This window comes from Microcaecilia unicolor, chromosome 2 (assembly GCF_901765095.1).
Source record: "Microcaecilia unicolor chromosome 2, aMicUni1.1, whole genome shotgun sequence".
Taxonomy (NCBI): domain Eukaryota; kingdom Metazoa; phylum Chordata; class Amphibia; order Gymnophiona; family Siphonopidae; genus Microcaecilia; species Microcaecilia unicolor.
Window position 1 is genome coordinate 231,955,774 of NC_044032.1, and position 16,768 is coordinate 231,972,541.

The 16,768-nt window shown below is 45.4% G+C and overlaps 1 protein-coding gene across 4 annotated transcripts in view; it reads right to left on the minus strand.

Moving 5' to 3' along the window:
• The window catches only part of UHRF2 (ubiquitin like with PHD and ring finger domains 2), a 414,897-nt gene that overhangs the window by 45,461 nt on the left and 352,668 nt on the right, over positions 1 to 16,768 (minus strand). For all 4 annotated transcript variants that reach the window (XM_030193781.1, XM_030193779.1, XM_030193783.1 and 1 more), the window contains exons 12-13: positions 15,144 to 15,281; positions 1,261 to 1,420 (exon numbers count right to left, since the gene is read on the minus strand). In XM_030193781.1, coding sequence (XP_030049641.1) covers positions 1,261 to 1,420; positions 15,144 to 15,281 — 298 coding nt within the window. The remainder of the gene's footprint in view (positions 1 to 1,260; positions 1,421 to 15,143; positions 15,282 to 16,768) is intronic.

The following is a 16,768-nucleotide window of genomic DNA, read 5'->3' on the forward strand; positions in this document are numbered from 1 at the left end:
TTATTCACCAAAGTGTGGAACCCATTAATGCTCTGGCTACATGTACGCCCCCTTGCAGTTGTGCACTAAGCTTGTAGAATACTGCTTAATGCCCATCCGGCACTTACATGCATTAATTTGACATTCACGTGCACAAAGTGCTAGTATTCTATAATCTAAGCATGCAAATAGTGCTTACATTTAGGAGCTAAGATTACAGAAAGAGGGGGATAGACGGCAATTCTATAAGGGTGACCATTTTTAGGAACCACGAATGCACCTATTTAGTGCTTATTCTATTAAGAAATGTAGGTGCCTATTTTTCTTTATAGAATACAGTGGAAGTGGTTAAATACATGTGTATGTTATTATGCTCCACTTAAGCAAGCCATAAAGTTGGTGTAAATGCTCATACTGGACTGGGGAAATACATGTGTAAATCATAGCATTCTATAATTTGTGTGTGTATTTATGTGCCTCGCCCATGCTCTACCCATGTGAACACTCACCTGCAAAGATAAGCGTGCCCTTACAGAAAAGAGTGTAGCCAGGTTGTTCTCATTTACACATGTGAATACATATGTGCATAAATTTATTTATTTCAAACTTTATATTCTGCCTACAACTAAGTGGATTACAGTAAAAACATACAATGAAAATCTAAACAAAATAAAACTCAAATTACAAAAGACAAAATTAACTAGAATACCAGCTTTTATGTGTGTACTTGCCACCTATATGTAGGTGTTCCTTACAGAATTACCATTAGTAATGTACATCTGCAAGTGCCACTTATGTGTGTAAATCTCTTATAAAATACCAATTAGTGTGAAAGTATGCATTTAAGTAGCATATACTTTCACTGTGGGTATACACAAGACGAAATTTGGGTGCAGCATGGGCAGTGTCCGCACTTATGTGTAGAAAATACATGCTAACTTTACACCAGGCCTGGCGCTGGTCTGCGTGCTAGCACCTACATGTATGCACATTCTCTCATCTACACTAGTTATTTTATAAAGTCAAACAGGCGTGCACTTATGTTTATAAAATAGGCATAAAATTTGTAAATTTACCCTCCCAAAGCTTCAACTGACTCAGTCTGTCACTGATGGCCTGTGGTCATCTAAAAACACAGGAAACATCCCAAGATTGTCAAATACACAATGTCTTCAAGGGACGCTTCTATCCAAAGCAAATGTACCTACTTGAAAGCTTATATATCAGATTTTCATATAGCTGGACTAAATTCAGTTAATATAAATAAAATGAAAATCATACCTTCAGTAATTGACCTTTTCTGGTTTCCATTGCTCTGGCTACGTTGACCACTCTGGCTTTCCTGGCTGCTATGAATAATGGGCTCTTGTTTAATAGGTTCCTTTTTCACCTTATCCTTCTTTTCTTTATTTGCCATGGCTTCCAAATATCCTTCAGGATACTATTAAAAAAAAAAAGAGAGAGTGCTTTAAAAACTCAAACAAAACTAAAAGCACAAATCCCTCATTTCACTGAGTATACATACAACAGCAACATGTATGTTATTCACACTATACAAAGACGAGAGGCAAGTTCCACTGAAGAGGAATTGTGCAGTTAGTCCATTTCTGCAGACACCCTCCTCTTTTTTTTAGCTGGGTCTAGAGTCTCTTCTCTACTTTGTAGTAATTGCGGATCCTACTCTGGTGGTCGATTTGAGCTCGTAGAGACATCTTCCACAATGCTTGCAGTAAATCTGATTATTTTATTTCATATTTATTTCATAAAACTTGATATACCGCCGTGGCCTAACCAAATAGGCATAAAGCAGTTTGAGTCTGACTACAGACAAATCAGGGATCTGGAGTGGGTGTCAAAGTTCTAGATCTCTCTCTTATACTTCATCTGAGATATTTAGACAAAAAAAAAAAACCCAAAGTAAAACAAACAAAAACTAACAAATTGATTCTCTAAAGATGTATTAAACAAATCTTTACAAGGTGCCGCAAGGACCTCCCTGAGCTCCCTCAGTATCCTGGGATGTATCCCATCCGGCCCCATAGCTTTGTCCATCTTCAGATTCTCCAGCTGTTTATAAACTCTTTCTTCCATAAACGGCACAGTATCCACTCCATTCCCAGATATTCCCTCGGCAGTCCACCGCAGCCCTTCACCAGGATTTTCCTCCGTGAACACTGAAGAGAATTGTTTAGCACATTCACTTTATCCTCCTCACTCTCCACATAGCCATTCAAATTATCTTTCATTCTCGCAATCCCATTCCTATCTTTTCTCTTTTCTCCAATATATGTGAAAAAGGTCTTGTCACCGCTCAACATCTTTAGCCATTTTTTCTTCCGCTCTTGCTTTTGCTATCCGTATTTCTCTCTTCGCTTCCTTGAGTTTAATCTTTTCCATGATCCTTTCGTTGTGTTCTTTTTTTTTTCTTGAACAAAGCCTCTTTTGCTCTTATTTTATCAGCTACTTGTTTGGAGAACTATATAGGCTTCCTGTTTCTCTTGTTTTTGTTTACTTTCCTCGGTAAAGATCAGTTGCCAAATTTATAGCAGCCTTTAGCTTTGACCACTGATTTCCCACTTCTCCTACGCCTTCCCGCGACAAGAGCTCCTTCTTCAGGTATTCCCCCATTTTATCAAATGTCTGAAATCCAATACTTTGAGTTGTGTGCGACTGCTCTCCGCCGTTGCCCTTATAGCAAACCATACTGTGTGAATCAGACAAGTTGAAATCTCCCAAAAGTAGCACCTCCCCTTTCATACCAATCTTTTGAATATCTTCTATCTGATCCTTGTCTAGCTTCTCCGTTTGTGCCGGAGATCTGTAGATAACCCCTGTGTGGATACAGGTTCCATCTTCTCTTTTCAGGTCGATCCATAAAGCTTCTTTTCCCCAGGTTCCCGCATTTCAGCTGCTCTGATATTGTCTCTCACATACAGCGCCATTCCTTCACCCCTTCGGCCCTCTCTATCCTTCCTAAAAAGATTATAGCCCGGTATAGTCACATTCCATGCATGAGAATCATTGAACCACGACTCTGTAATAGCAACAATATCCAAGTTTTCTTCAAACATCAGGGTTTTTTACCTAGACTATGAACATTTGTGCTCATTGCTTTCCATGCACTTAGTGAGTTTAGGTGGTTTTCTATATTTAGATGACCTTGCCCCCTGCCACCATATTTATTCTGGGGGTGACTTTCTGAATTCCCTTGCTTTCTTTTGTCACTCCCGCATTCTAGTTTAAATGTCTACAAACATACTATTTGACTTTATCCCCAAGGATCCTTTTTTCCGTCACAGAAAGATGTAGCCCATCATTACAGTACAGCCTGTTATTCTTCCACGTATTACCCCATGCTCCTATGTATCTAAAACTCTTCTTCCTTTGGAAGGGAGAGCAAATCATCATGAATTCCTAAAACCAGGTTACCATTTAAAGCGAAGATACATACCTGTAGCAGGTATTCTCTGAGGACAGCAGGCTGATTGTTCTCACATGTGGGCGAGGTCCACGGCAGCCCCGAAACGGAAATCTTCCTAACAACAAAAAGTTTGCTAGAGCCTTTGAGTGCGCGCATCGTGCATGCGTGGCCATCTTTCCGCCCGTCGCGCAAGAGTTCGGCTTCAGTTAAATTATAAAGCAATAACAAAGAAAAAGGATAACTCCAAAGGGGAGGTGGGCGGGTTTGTGAGAACAATCAGCCTGCTGTCCTTGGAGAATACCTGCTACACGTATGTATCTTCGCTTTCTCCGAGGACAAGTAGGCTGCTTGTTCTCACATGTGGGGTATCCCTAGCACCCAGGCTCATTCAAAACAACAAAGAAGGTCAATTGGGCCTCGCAACTGCGAGGACGTAACAAGGATTTACCTACGAAGCAGATCATCTAACTGAGAGTGCAGCTTGGAACAGAATAAAAATGGGTCTGAGGGGGGTGGAGTTGGATTCTAAACCCCAAACAGATTCTGCAGCACCGACTGCCCAAACCGACTGTCGTGTCAGTTACTCTGCTGGAGGCAGTAGTGAGATGTGGATGGGTGGACTGATGACCACGTCACAGCCTTGCAAATCTCTTCAATGGAGATGGACTTCAAGTGGGCCACCGACGCTGCCATGGCTCTAACATTATGAGTCGTGACATGACCCTCACGAGTCAGCCCAGCTTGGGCATAAGTGAAGGAAATGCAATCTGCTAGCCAATTAGAAATGGTGTGTTTCCCAACAGCGACTCCCTTTCTGTTGGGATCGAAAGAAACAAATATTTGGGCTGACTGTCTGAAGGGGCTTGTCCGCTCCACATAAAAGGCCAATGCTCTCTTGCGGTCCAATGTATGCAACTGATGTTCAGCAAGGCGGGTATGAGGACAGGGAAAAAATGTTGGCAAGACAATTGACTGGTTCAGATGGAACTCCGACACCACCTTCAGCAGGAACTTAGGGTGAGTGTGGAGGACTACTCTGTTGTGATGAAACTTGAGATAAGGAGCATGTACTACCAAGGCTTGAAGCTCACTGACCCTACGAGCTGAAGTAACCGCCACCAAGAAACGACCTTCCAGGTCAAGTACTTCAGATGGCAGGAATTCAGAGGCTCAAAAGGAGGTTTCATCAGCTGGGTGAGGACAACGTTGAGATCCCATGACACTGGTGGTTTGACGGGGGGCTTTGACAAAAGCAAACCTCTCATGAATCAAACAACTAAAGGCTGTCCAGAGATAGGCTTACCCTCTACACGATAATGAAAAGCACTAATCGTACTTAGGTGAACTCTTACAAAGTTGGTCTTGAGACCAGACTCTGACAGGTGTAGAAGGTATTCAAGCAGGGTCTGTGTAGGACAAGAGCGAGGATCTAGGGCATTGCTGTCACACCAGACGACAAACCTCCTCCATTTAAAAGAGTAACACCTCTTCGTAGAATCTTTTCTGGAAGCAAGCAAGACTCGGGAGACACCCTCAGAGAGACCCATGGAGGCGAAGTCTACGCTCTCAACATCCAGGCCGTGAGAGTCAGAGACTGGAGGTTGGGATGCAGAAGCGCCCCTTCGTTCTGAGTAATGAGAGTTGGAAAACATTCCAATCTCCACGGTTCTTCGGAGGACAACCTCAGAAGAAGAGGGAACCAAATCTGACACGACCAAAAAGGAGGACTCAGAATCATGGTTCTGCAGTCTTGCTTGAGTTTCAGCAAAGTCTTCCCCACCAGAGGTATGGGAGGATATGCATACAGAAGGCACTTCCCCCAATGAAGGAGAAACGCATCTGATGCTAGTCTGTCGTGGGCCTCAAGCCTGGAACAGAATTGAGGGACTTTGTGATTGATCTGAGTGGCGAAAAGATCCACCAAGGGGGTGCCCCATGCTTGGAAGATCTTGCGCACTATGCCCGAGTTGAGCGACCACTCGTGAGGTTGCATTATCCTGCTCAATCTGTCGGCCAGACTGTTGTTTACGCCTGCCAGATACGTGGCTTGGAGAAACATGCAGTGATGGCGAGCCCAAAGCCACATCTGAACGGCTTCCTGACACAGGGGGCGAGATCCGGTGCCCCCCTGCTTGTTGATGTAGTACATGGCAACCTGATTGTCTGTCTGAATTTGAATAATTTGATTGGACAGCCGATCTCTGAAAGTCTTTAGAGCGTTCCACACCGCTCGCAACTCCAGAAGATTGATCTGACGATCTGATTCCTGGAGGGACCAAGCTCCTTGAGTGTGAAGCCCATCTACATGAGCTCCTCAGCCCAGAAGGGATGCATCCATTGTCAGCATTTTTTGAGGCTGAGGAATTCGAAAAGGACGTCCCAAGGTCAAATTGGATCGAATTGTCCACCAATGAAGGGAATTGTGAAATTCGGTGGACAGCTGGATCACATGCTCTAGATTCCCTGCAGCTTGATACCACTGGGAAGCTAGGGTCCACTGAGCAGATCTCATGTGAAGACGGGCCATGGGTGTCAATGAACTGGGGCCATGGATGTCACATGAACTGTGGAGGCCTTATGGCCCAGAAGTCTCAACATCTGCCGAGCTGTGATCCGCTGAGACGCTCTGGCCATGGAAACTAGAGACAGAAGATTGTCTGATCTCATCTCGGGGAGATAGGCGCGAGCCGTCTGTGAATCCAGCAGAGCTCCAATAATTTCCAGTCTTTGAACAGGAAGAAGATGGGACTTGGGGTAATTTACAACAAACCTGAGTAGCTCCAGCAGTTGAATAGTCATCTGCATGGACTATAGAGCAGCTGCCTCCGAGGTGTTCTTCACCAGCCAATCATCGAGATAAGGGAACACATGCACTCCTAGTCTGCGTAGCGACGCTGCAACCACTGCCAGGCATTTTGTAAACACCCTGGGCAAAGTCGTGAGACCAAAGGGCAGCACACAATACTGGATTCCCAGACGGAATCGAAGATACTTCCTGTGAGCAGGAAGTATCGGGATGTATGTATAAGCGTCCTTTAAGTCCACAGAGCATAACCAATCGTTTTGCTGAATCATGGGAATAAGGGTGCCCAGGGAAACCATCCTGAACTTTTCTTGGACCAGGTATTTGTTCAGGGCCCTTAGGTCTAGGATGGGACGCATCCCCCATGTTTTCTTTTGCACAAGGAAGTACCTGGAATAGAATCCCAGCCCTTCCTGCCCTGGTGGAATGGGCTCGACCGCATTGGCACAGAGAAGGGCGGAGAGTTCCTCTGCAAGTACCTGCCTGTGCTGGAAGCTGAAGGACTGAGCTCCCGGAGGGCAATTTGGAGGTTTGTAGATCAAACTGAAAGAGTATCCTAACCCGGACTATTTGGAGAACCCACCGATAGGAGATTACAAGAGGCCACCTTTGGTGAAAAAATTTTAACCTCCCTCCGACCGGTAGGTCGTCCGGCACGGACACTTTGATAACGGCTATGCTCAGCTGGAGCCAGTCAACAGCCCATCCCTTGCTTTTGCTGGGGAGCTGCAGGGGCCTGTCTGGGTGCACGCTGTCTGGGCGCGTGCTCCACAGGGAGCTTGTCCACCAAGTCCGCTAGTTGCTTTACATTGTTCCGCATGTGGATGCTCATGTAGAGCTGATATGACTGAATCTTGGACACAAGCATAGAGGACTGATAGGCCTTTCTCCCAAACGAGTCAAGAGTCCTACATTCCCGCCCCGGGGGGCGCTGAGGCGAAATCTCTAGTACTCCTGGCCCTCTTGAGAGCAGAATCCACAACCATAGAGTCGTGAGGTAAATGCGACCTCATCAACTCAGGTTCTCCATGAATCCGATATTGGGACTCAGCTTTTTTAGGGATGGTGGAGTTAGTTAGTGGTTTCCTCCAGTTCCTCAGCAGTGTCTCTTTAAGGACATTATGCAGGGGAACAGTGGACGACACCGTAGGTGGCGAAGGATAGTCAAGGACTTCGAGCATCTCAGTCCTGGGCTCCTCCTCTGTTACCACAGGGAAGGGAATAGACACAGACATCTCCCGGACAAATGAAGAGAAAGAAAGACTCTCCGGAGAAGAAAGCTTTCTTTCTGGCGAAGGAGTAGGATCAAAGGGAAGACCACAAGATTCCTCGGAAGAGAAATATCTGGGATCTTCTCCCTCATCCCAAGAGGCATCCTCCTCGGTATCGGACAAGAGTTCTTGAACTGCAGTCCGAAACCGGGCCCGTCTCAACGCCGAGGAACCATGTCTCCGATGCTGGTGCCGACGGCGATGAAGCTCCCTCCATCGATGTCGATGGGGAGTCGACCTGGGGTGGCAGCTGACGTAGATTTTTTTTATTTTTGTTACATTTGTACCCCACGCTTTCCCACTCATGGCAGGCTCAATGCGGCAGGCAATGGAGGGTTAAGTGACTTGCCCAGACTCACAAGGAGCTGCCTGTGCCGGGAATCGAACTCAGTTCCTCAGGACCAAAGTCCACCACCCTAACCACTAGGCCACTCCTCCACTCCTCTAGCACTGGCATCGGAGACCTCATCACAGGGCCAGAGCCAGCTGCCGCTTCCATCAACAGTGCCGAAGGCGCAAGCACCCCCCCGGCACCGGAACAGGCTGATGCAGCAAACCTGGAAGAATGGCTCGGATGCGCTCATCCAGAGTCGCTGTTGAGCAAGGCTGCGGGGTTGGTGGAGGAACTGGGTCCAGACTCTGTTGAGGTCGAGGAAGCGGTACCGGGCTGTCCGAAGACCGACACCTTCTGAATGGAGGGTGAGCGCTCTTCCCGGCGTTGGCGCTTCAAGGGTGCTGAATCCTTCGATGCCCCGGAGCTCCCGATACCGTGCTTGGAAGGAGACCGATGACAATGGTTCTTCGCCTTCACTCGATGCACGTCATCGATACTCCTTGGTACCGACGAGGACGACGTGGAATCCACACGCCTCCTCGGGGTTGGGTCCAAGAGTGGTCGTCCCGTGGGGCCTGCACAGCAGGAGTCTTCGAGGCAGGTGGAGATCCACTCGATGGCTCACTGCTCCCAGCATGTGGTCTCCGGACAGCCATTACCTGCGCTCCCGAGGTCAATGCCATCTCCGGTGCCGATATCGACGCCGAAGAACCGGGCGAAGCTCAGAAAAGACGATCCCGAAGAGCTTGTCTCAACGCCTGTGTCCGCTTTTTCACGCTAAGACACAACTTGCATGCGTCTGGGCGATGGCCCAAGGCCCAAGGCACTGAAGACACCACGCATGAGGGTCAGTACCCGAGATTGCCCGGTTGCACCAAGTACACTTCTTGAAGCCGCTGGGTATCCACGATGACATGGACGGAAAAATAGCGGCGGCAAAATCAAAATTCTTGATGGTACAAAAAAATAGGCGCAAAAATGAGAGAAACGCGTACGCACGGGGACGGGAGCGAAAGAAAACTTACAAGGACCAAAACTAGAAATAAGGGTCTTTTTTTTATTTTTTTTATTTTAAGGAATACAACGTAAAAGAAAAAGAAAATGAGGGAAAAGGAAACAAAAAAACTGAAAAAATACACAAAGACTCTTTCAGGGAGAATGGAGAGAGACTGCAAGCAGTCACTCCCTACCACGGAGAAAAAAAGAACTGAAGCAGGACTCTCGCGCAATGGGTGGGAAGATGGCCGCACATGCGCGGTGCGCGAACTCGAAGGCTCTAGCAAACTGCTAGCAAGATTTCCGTTTCAGGGCTGCTGTGGATGTCGCGTTCCCGAGGACCTTGGCATACTGTCAGGAGCACTGGGTTCGTGAGTCCTTGGGCCACTACCGTGGAGCGGCAGTGGCAGGCAAGATCACCTTGAAGGTAGAGACGAGACGAGACAAGACTGGACCGGAACCCCGGACTGAAGTTCTACACAGGAATACCCAGGACTGGAACGCACCGGACGGGTGCGCACTGGAGTGGAGCCCGCTGGACTGGAACACACTGGAGTGGACCCACTGGACTGGAACATACAAGAGTGAAGCCCGCTGGACTGGAACCCACTGGAGCGGAACCCACTGGACTGGAACCCACGGAACCAGAACCCGCTGGACAGGACAACACTGGACCTAGGCTTCACCTACGCTTAGCCACCTTTCCCCGAGGGTTGAGCCCTTAGGTTCGGGCAGCCGGCAGGGCTTACAGGAAAAACCGGAACTGGAACTTGCAAGCAGGAACAGCAGGAATCAGGATACAGAAGTGCCCCAGGCACCTAGGCGAAAGCAAGGCAGACACAGGCAGGGAATGTCCGGGTTCCGGCAGTAGGCAGGTTCAAAGCAATACACTGGAACAATGTAGCAGTGCACAGCGCACTCTACATACCAGGGCCCTTAGACGATGCAAAGGCAAGGGCTGCAGTCTCTAACACCAGAGGCACAGCTGCAGCAATCTCCTTGCCTCCAAACAGAGGCTTGACACACAGAGAAGTCAGCCCACAGGAAGGACAAGCGGGAGCCATCTTGGATACTGGCATAGAGGAGTCGGCAGCCATCTTGGAAGAGGCATAGCCCACACAGGTGAGGTCCAGTAAGGCAATCAGCACACAGAGCCAGAGAGAAACTAAGACAGAGACAGACACAGAGACAAGCAGAAGCCAGCACAGCCACTGACTCCCAGAAACAGGGTAAGTATGAGGGTGGTCACGGCCACAGACGTGACAGTGGACATCACTCACATGTGAGAACAAGCAGCCTGCTTGTCCTCGGAGAAGGTTCACTACGCAGTCACCATATTATCTTCTACATTGATCTTATCTGCCCTAGATCCATACCTGTCCTCAACATTCCAAAGCAGCTGAGTCAGCTTCACACCATCTTCCCGTACCCCCTTGGCCTCTTACAATCCCTGTTGGTCTAGGGATGTGGTTGAGGCAGGAGCGATCCCCAGGTAGTCTTGCTCATTCCAGCTATGCTCTAAAAATGGCTGCTTATAACTGGGGCATTGCTCCTGCCCTGATTACACCACTAGACTACTTGTATGGTAGCCCTGGGGCGGGGGGCCCTACTCTGCATTTTTTTTTGTACTGCGTTAGCAAGTAATGCAGTTATGATCTTGCACAATAGTTTATGTTGCAAATAGAGTGCTCCAAATTAGGGCTGCACATCGGCCAAATTTTTTAATCATGCAATTAATTGCATGATCCAAATGGGCACCATCTCCCTCCCTCCATCTGTGATCACCATTGTTTCCCTTCTCTTTCCTCCTCTCCAATCTCTCTTCTTTGATCCTTCCATCCCATATTTCCAGCACCTGTCCCTTTAACACCCCCCCATCTGTTTCCTCTTTCTCCCTCCCCCCCGAGATTCGCACCTTTCTCTCAGTCTTCTTTTTTCTGCGTGCTCTTTCTCCTGAGGCCCCCACATCTTCTCCCTGTCTTCTTTTTTCTGCTTCCTCTTTCTCCCGTAGCCTCCCCCCCCCGATCCGCATATTTCTCTGTCATCCTTTTTTTTCTACAAGCACCTTTCAGATGGCAACCTCTTCTTACCTCTCCCGGCACAGCACTTCAGCAGCCCCCTCTCCTCTGCAGCTCCTTCTCCCTGCCCCTCACTGCTGTAGTGAAAACAGTGCTGCTTTGCACCCGGCCCGAAGCAGCACTATTTTCACTGCAGCGGTGAGGAGCAGGGAGAAGCAGCAGCAGCAGAGGTGAGGGGGGCTACTAGAGTGCTACACCAGGAGAGGTAAGAAGAGGTACTGGCTGGTGGGGGAGAGAAGAAGATGGCAATAGCGCATTAAAAAGTTTAACGCATTAATCACATTATTAACGTGTTAAATGTTCAACCCTACTCCAAATGAATGCTTTTGATACAAAATTTTACCAGGAATTTAAGTCTGTAAATTTGGGATGATAAGCTTCTTAGGAATTAGTGCTTCTCTGGAAAAAAAATTATCAGGCAAGACCTAATTTCTCCTTCCATTATGTAGCTACCCACTTTTCCAGGACTTGTGGGGTGTTTAAATGCAATCCCTAGAATGGGTGGGATCCTAGCACTGCCACCCTGTGGACCAAAGCCCCCAAAATGGTTTCCGAGCACGCTGCAACATCCACCCTGTAGTGCTTGGCAAAAGTATGCAGCACTGACCATGTCAACCCTCGCAAATACCCACCAGAAACAGTAGTCTCCTTCAGCCATACAGAAATTGTGGGCTTGAAAGTCATAAGGCCAAGTCTCTGTTTACCAAAAAGACGGTCTAATTTGCAAAACTCATTCATGACTTCCAGATATCTAATGAGCATATTGAGAAGATTCAAGGAAGAATACTGAGCCTCTTTGTCCTCTCTACAAAAGGATGGAAGCTCCAGGTGAAATGCTGATATCACAAAAGGAATGAACCATCCACGGGGAAGACCGCCACTGCCCAAAAGCGGAGAAAGGGATCCCAAAAAGAAAGCCTGAAGCTCCAAAACCCTACGTGCTGACGCAGCAGCAACCACGAACCTGTTCTTAGCATAAGATCTTTTAAGGAGGACTTCTGGAGTGGCTCAAAAGGTTTCTGAAGAGCCCGGAAAAAATTAAGGTTCCACTCTGGACATGGCGTATGAAAGGGAGAGAACACATGTGGCCCCAAACCCCACAAGAATAGAACGATTTCCGGGTGAGCTGCAAGAGACGTCTTTCTGTAGTTGGTCCCAGAAATAGTCCAAAACCGGAACCTGAACTTACAGAGTACCCAGTGCCAATCCTTTCTGAAGAGCTACCTGGAGGAAAGCTGGGATGTGTGCGATCTGAGCAGAGAAGGTAGAAAGAGGGATAGGGGTCCAACCCTTACTGGCAGGAGCCCAAGAGCTCCAAACAAAGGAAGCTACAACACCCACTAAACCGGGGTGTGAAACCTCATTCCTCAAGGGCTGCAACCCAGCCAGATTTCGCCAGTGACTATATATCCTAAATATATATAAGGGCTGCCTCACTAAACATTAGTCAATATTAAATCCTATAACCTAATACAACTAATAGAAACTGTTTTATACAATATCAAAACATTCTTTTATTCATGTAATATCATAAAACTTAATGCATATATACCAAAATTTCAGTATCTACCTAATAAATCTTTTAATCAAATCATTAATACTGGAACACCACTCACTAATATAAGAATTCTAAAATGTCACAATTATGTTGGAAAAACTTATCTTTGTGTGTTCCATGGGTGCTCAGTAAAAACACTAAAACAATCCCAGATTATATCCAATTCACTCAATTTATAGTTGGAAACGGACGACGCTCCTCAAAGTTAACGTTTTTTGTCTGAAGCAGGCTATCATTCAACAATACCTCTACTGTAATTTCCTCTGTCGCAGCTGTAACAAAGTATTTCCAACACTGTGATGTTATTCCTTCTCAAGTGAATATGTAAGAAATCTTTTTGCATACACTGCGCCTCCATCGTATGCAAATAGATCTCATGCATATTCATTGTGGAAATCCTGAAAACCTGATTGGGTTGTGGCCCTCAACGACCAAGGCTGCTCACCCTTGCCCTAAACCAACCCATAGAAGTCCTTAGACCAAAGAACCAAGATGGTGTTTAGCAAGACATCTGAGTGGGCAGCTCTGTTAGTGCTCTATAGCGGCTGCTTCCTTTGCAGATTTTAACTCTATTTATTATAGGGAAGAGAAAGAGGAAAAAACAGGGTTTACCCTCCTGACCCTGGTCAGATCCCAGCAATGAGGCAACTTACATTAGAAGCCTTTCAGTCTGCTCCCTCTACTAAAGTGGAAATCTGATTCAGTCGTGCTGGCTTCAGTGTGCAGCAGTGAAGGGGGGCGTCTTTCAGCCCAAGAAGCAAGAGTGTGTTCCTGCACAACCTGGAAATGTGACCTGTGGCTTTACATTGCACTTGGCTGACGACAGAGGGACTCGATTGCAGCCTGTACTGTTGGAGGGGCTCCCTGCAGTGACATCCTCCCCGTATGGGGTGAGAGAGTGGTGTTTCTGCACCTGGAACACTGATTGAAGAAAGTCAAGCTGAAGGAGAAAATCGAAGGCAGGCTCAGCTTGTTGTGCAAGCGTTACAATGACTAACCGCAGTGACAATGGAGTCTCTCTGGGATGCTGTGAAGGGAGTGAGTGCATCCCTACCAACTATGGCTTCCAAACTGGTGGATGATGCTCATGGAATTTCTCAAGTTTCATTGTAACAAGCTCAGAAGTTGAGTGACCAATCCAGTAGGTAGTAGAGACTAAAGTACAGTCTCTTCAGAAGGGAAGTATAGCATTTATTAAAGATCAAGACTTTTTGCACTTTAAAGTAACATAGTAACAAGTAGAATACTAGGAGAGCCAGCACAGGAGGATTAATTTAAGATTTCTAAATTTTCCAAGATTCCCTTTGATTTCTGCTTTATTTTAGTTACATTCGTACCCCGCGCTTTCCCACTCATGCAGGCTCAATGCGGCGGGCAATGGAGGGTTAAGTGACTTGCCCAGAGTCACAAGGAGCTGCCTGTGCCGGGAATCAAACTCAGTTCCTCAGTTCCCCAGGACCAAAGTCCACCACCCTAACCACTAGGCCACTCCTCCACGCTTTAGATATGGAATGTAAATATTTGATGTACTAAATATGGCAGTAGAGTCGTTATCTCCATTAGTGAGAGCACAATATCTTTGATCAGTGAAGACTAGATCAGATGTGTCTGCTCCCCCTGAGGAAGAACCTCAATCATTGGAGGTGGTTATGCAAAAGACAACATTATTGGTGACTTTTGCACTTCAGCCTGATCAAAATGCTGTCTTATGTTTATACTTCAGGTCATTTGAATGATCTGTGTATGGGTCCTGGACCTTCGGTGCTAAATTTTTGCTTAAATGTCCTTGTTTGTATGTTGTACATTTGGGAGTAATGTTTTTTGACCCCAAACAGTTCAGTGACTTTCTAAGGACTAGCGAAAGTGTTCCCCTGTTAGCATAGCCTTTCAGATTTAGGGCACACTGTATGACTGGCTACAGTTAACACAGTTAGTTTCTCTGTTTTGGTATTCAGTATTACCTCTAATTATATGTGATTTGTTCTCCTAAATTTATAGTGGACGAATTGTCTTAATTTGATTTCCTGGCTCATTTCCTTTCTTAATCACTGCTGTGTGATTAATTATGAAATTTCAAATAAAATAAAGTTATAAAAAAATGAAAATAAAAATCCTTAGACCAATCCTGGGAGAAAAGAAATGGCCCCAGGGGACTTTACCAGAAAGATACTGCCTGTGGAATCTAGTCTGTGGGAGTTAGTTGCAAGAAAAAAACAAAAATCAGCTGCACCAGTACCAACCTGCACCATCTGCTGGAAGCGGAGAGAATACTGACTAGCTCTAGGTTGTACCTGTTAATATACATTGATGTTCCTGGAAACTGTCTTTCTTTACCTCCATTCGCCAGTCAGGGGATATACCCATTGGTTTGGACTGGTCCAGCTAGATGATAAGGAATATAATTTTACACTATGCCAATGGTTCCCAAACCTGGTCCTGGAGGCACCCCAGTCAAGTTTTCAGTATATCCACAATGAATATTCATGAGATAGGATTTACATGCAGTGGAGGCAGTGCATGCAAATCTTTCTCATGAATATTCATTGTGGGTTTCCTGAAAACCTGACTGGCTGGGGTGCCTCCAGGACCAGCTTTGGGAACCATTGTACTATGCAATACAATAACCAAATAGGGAAATTGAGTTTTTAACAATACACATATATAGTTCAGCTCACACCTACTTATTTACATTAATGTTTATACCTGTATAGCCAGACCCAGTTTCTTTGATCTTTCTATTCCTTCTGCTGTCCAAGGTGCAGGTTCAACATCGTCTCTTCTGAGAAGGTAGCGCCAAACCAAAAAACCACATTTGCCAATTTCCGGCCAGTATTTCACCACCTATGTTACAAAAATTCAAATACAAATCCATGTTTTTTGTTCCAGAGTCTAAAATGCTTGACTATGTTTATGGCAACATAAATACCTCAAATCTAGGCACAATCTGAAAGAGAATAAATACTTACTTCTAACTGTTCTCCATAGCTGATATTTTTAAGTATTCATGCTATTGCCTCAGACGCTAACAACAAGTTCCCAAGTGTCAGTTTTAGAGTTGAGTTCTGCTGTGCTCCAGGTATAGCCCCACCATTGTCTTCATATCTCCTTTTCCCACTACTAAGTGTAGGTCTAAAGCAATACAGACCTTAGAGAACTGCAAATACGACTGCTTTTCAGGTTACTATAATAAGCAAATTAAATTGATAAAATGTTGGGAATGTGTCAAATGATTATTAATTGTGCACCTCCTGAAAACCAGGCTGGCTATGGTCCTCGAGGACTGAAACACAATACTATTGGTTAAAAAAAAAAAAAAAAAGAAAGTACTTAATTCCTAAAGTGGAGTGGATGGCATGAATCAATTCATGAAAATACCTCCTTCAGAAAACAGTTATAGGTAAGTAATTAACCTTTCTTCACATATTTTCATTAGCTTCAAACTGCTCTGAATTAGCGAGCTTTAAAATGTATCTGAGAATAAACGTGAAAGCTCTACAAAAAAGATTTCCAAAATTAAAATAGATTTATAAAAAAATGTATAAGCCATAGAAAACACAACCAATGAAATTAACCAACATACAGTTTAGTAGAAGTTGTTTATTCAAGCTGAGTCCACAACCATAAGAATAAACTCATGATCATATAAAAAGTATGAGTTGGGAATCATGGGGTATGCTATCCTCTGTAGCAAAAATTGAATGAATGATTCAGAAGCTATTAAAAAGAGAAGACTCACAAGGGAGGAAGACAGATATGATCACTTTTACAAGCTCAGTTTTCCTGTAGTAAGCAAGGCTAACAAAGAGAAATAAAATTCCAGAAACACTTAGGATAAAGAAAGAACCACCTTCCCAAAAAAACAGTGTAAGATGTCCCACACTTACTATGTGGCTATGACACATGATCTCTATCTTACCACAACATCACTTTGTATTTGTTCTCACTGGAGTCTGCAAACGCCCTCCAGTACTATGTAAGCCACATTGAGCCTACAAATAGGTGGGAAAATGTGGAATACAAATGCAACACAAATAAATAAATAATATATACATACAAAATTGGGTGCTTTGGAGTGTAAATATTTCCTATGTGCTCCCAAAACTTTTTTCTTGCACTGCTGTTTATAAAAGCACTGATGGCATGAACTTCCTCCTTCTGCCATGCTCCCTACCGTAAAATATATCTGATACCAAAATCTGTTGCCAAACAATCAGTTTTTGAACCAGGAATCACCAACTACACTGCCAGTCCTAATGACTTAAAGCCCCAGGTTTTGTTGAGTTGCTGAAAGGAGCCTCCCATACACAGATACAAACATACAAAGCTGA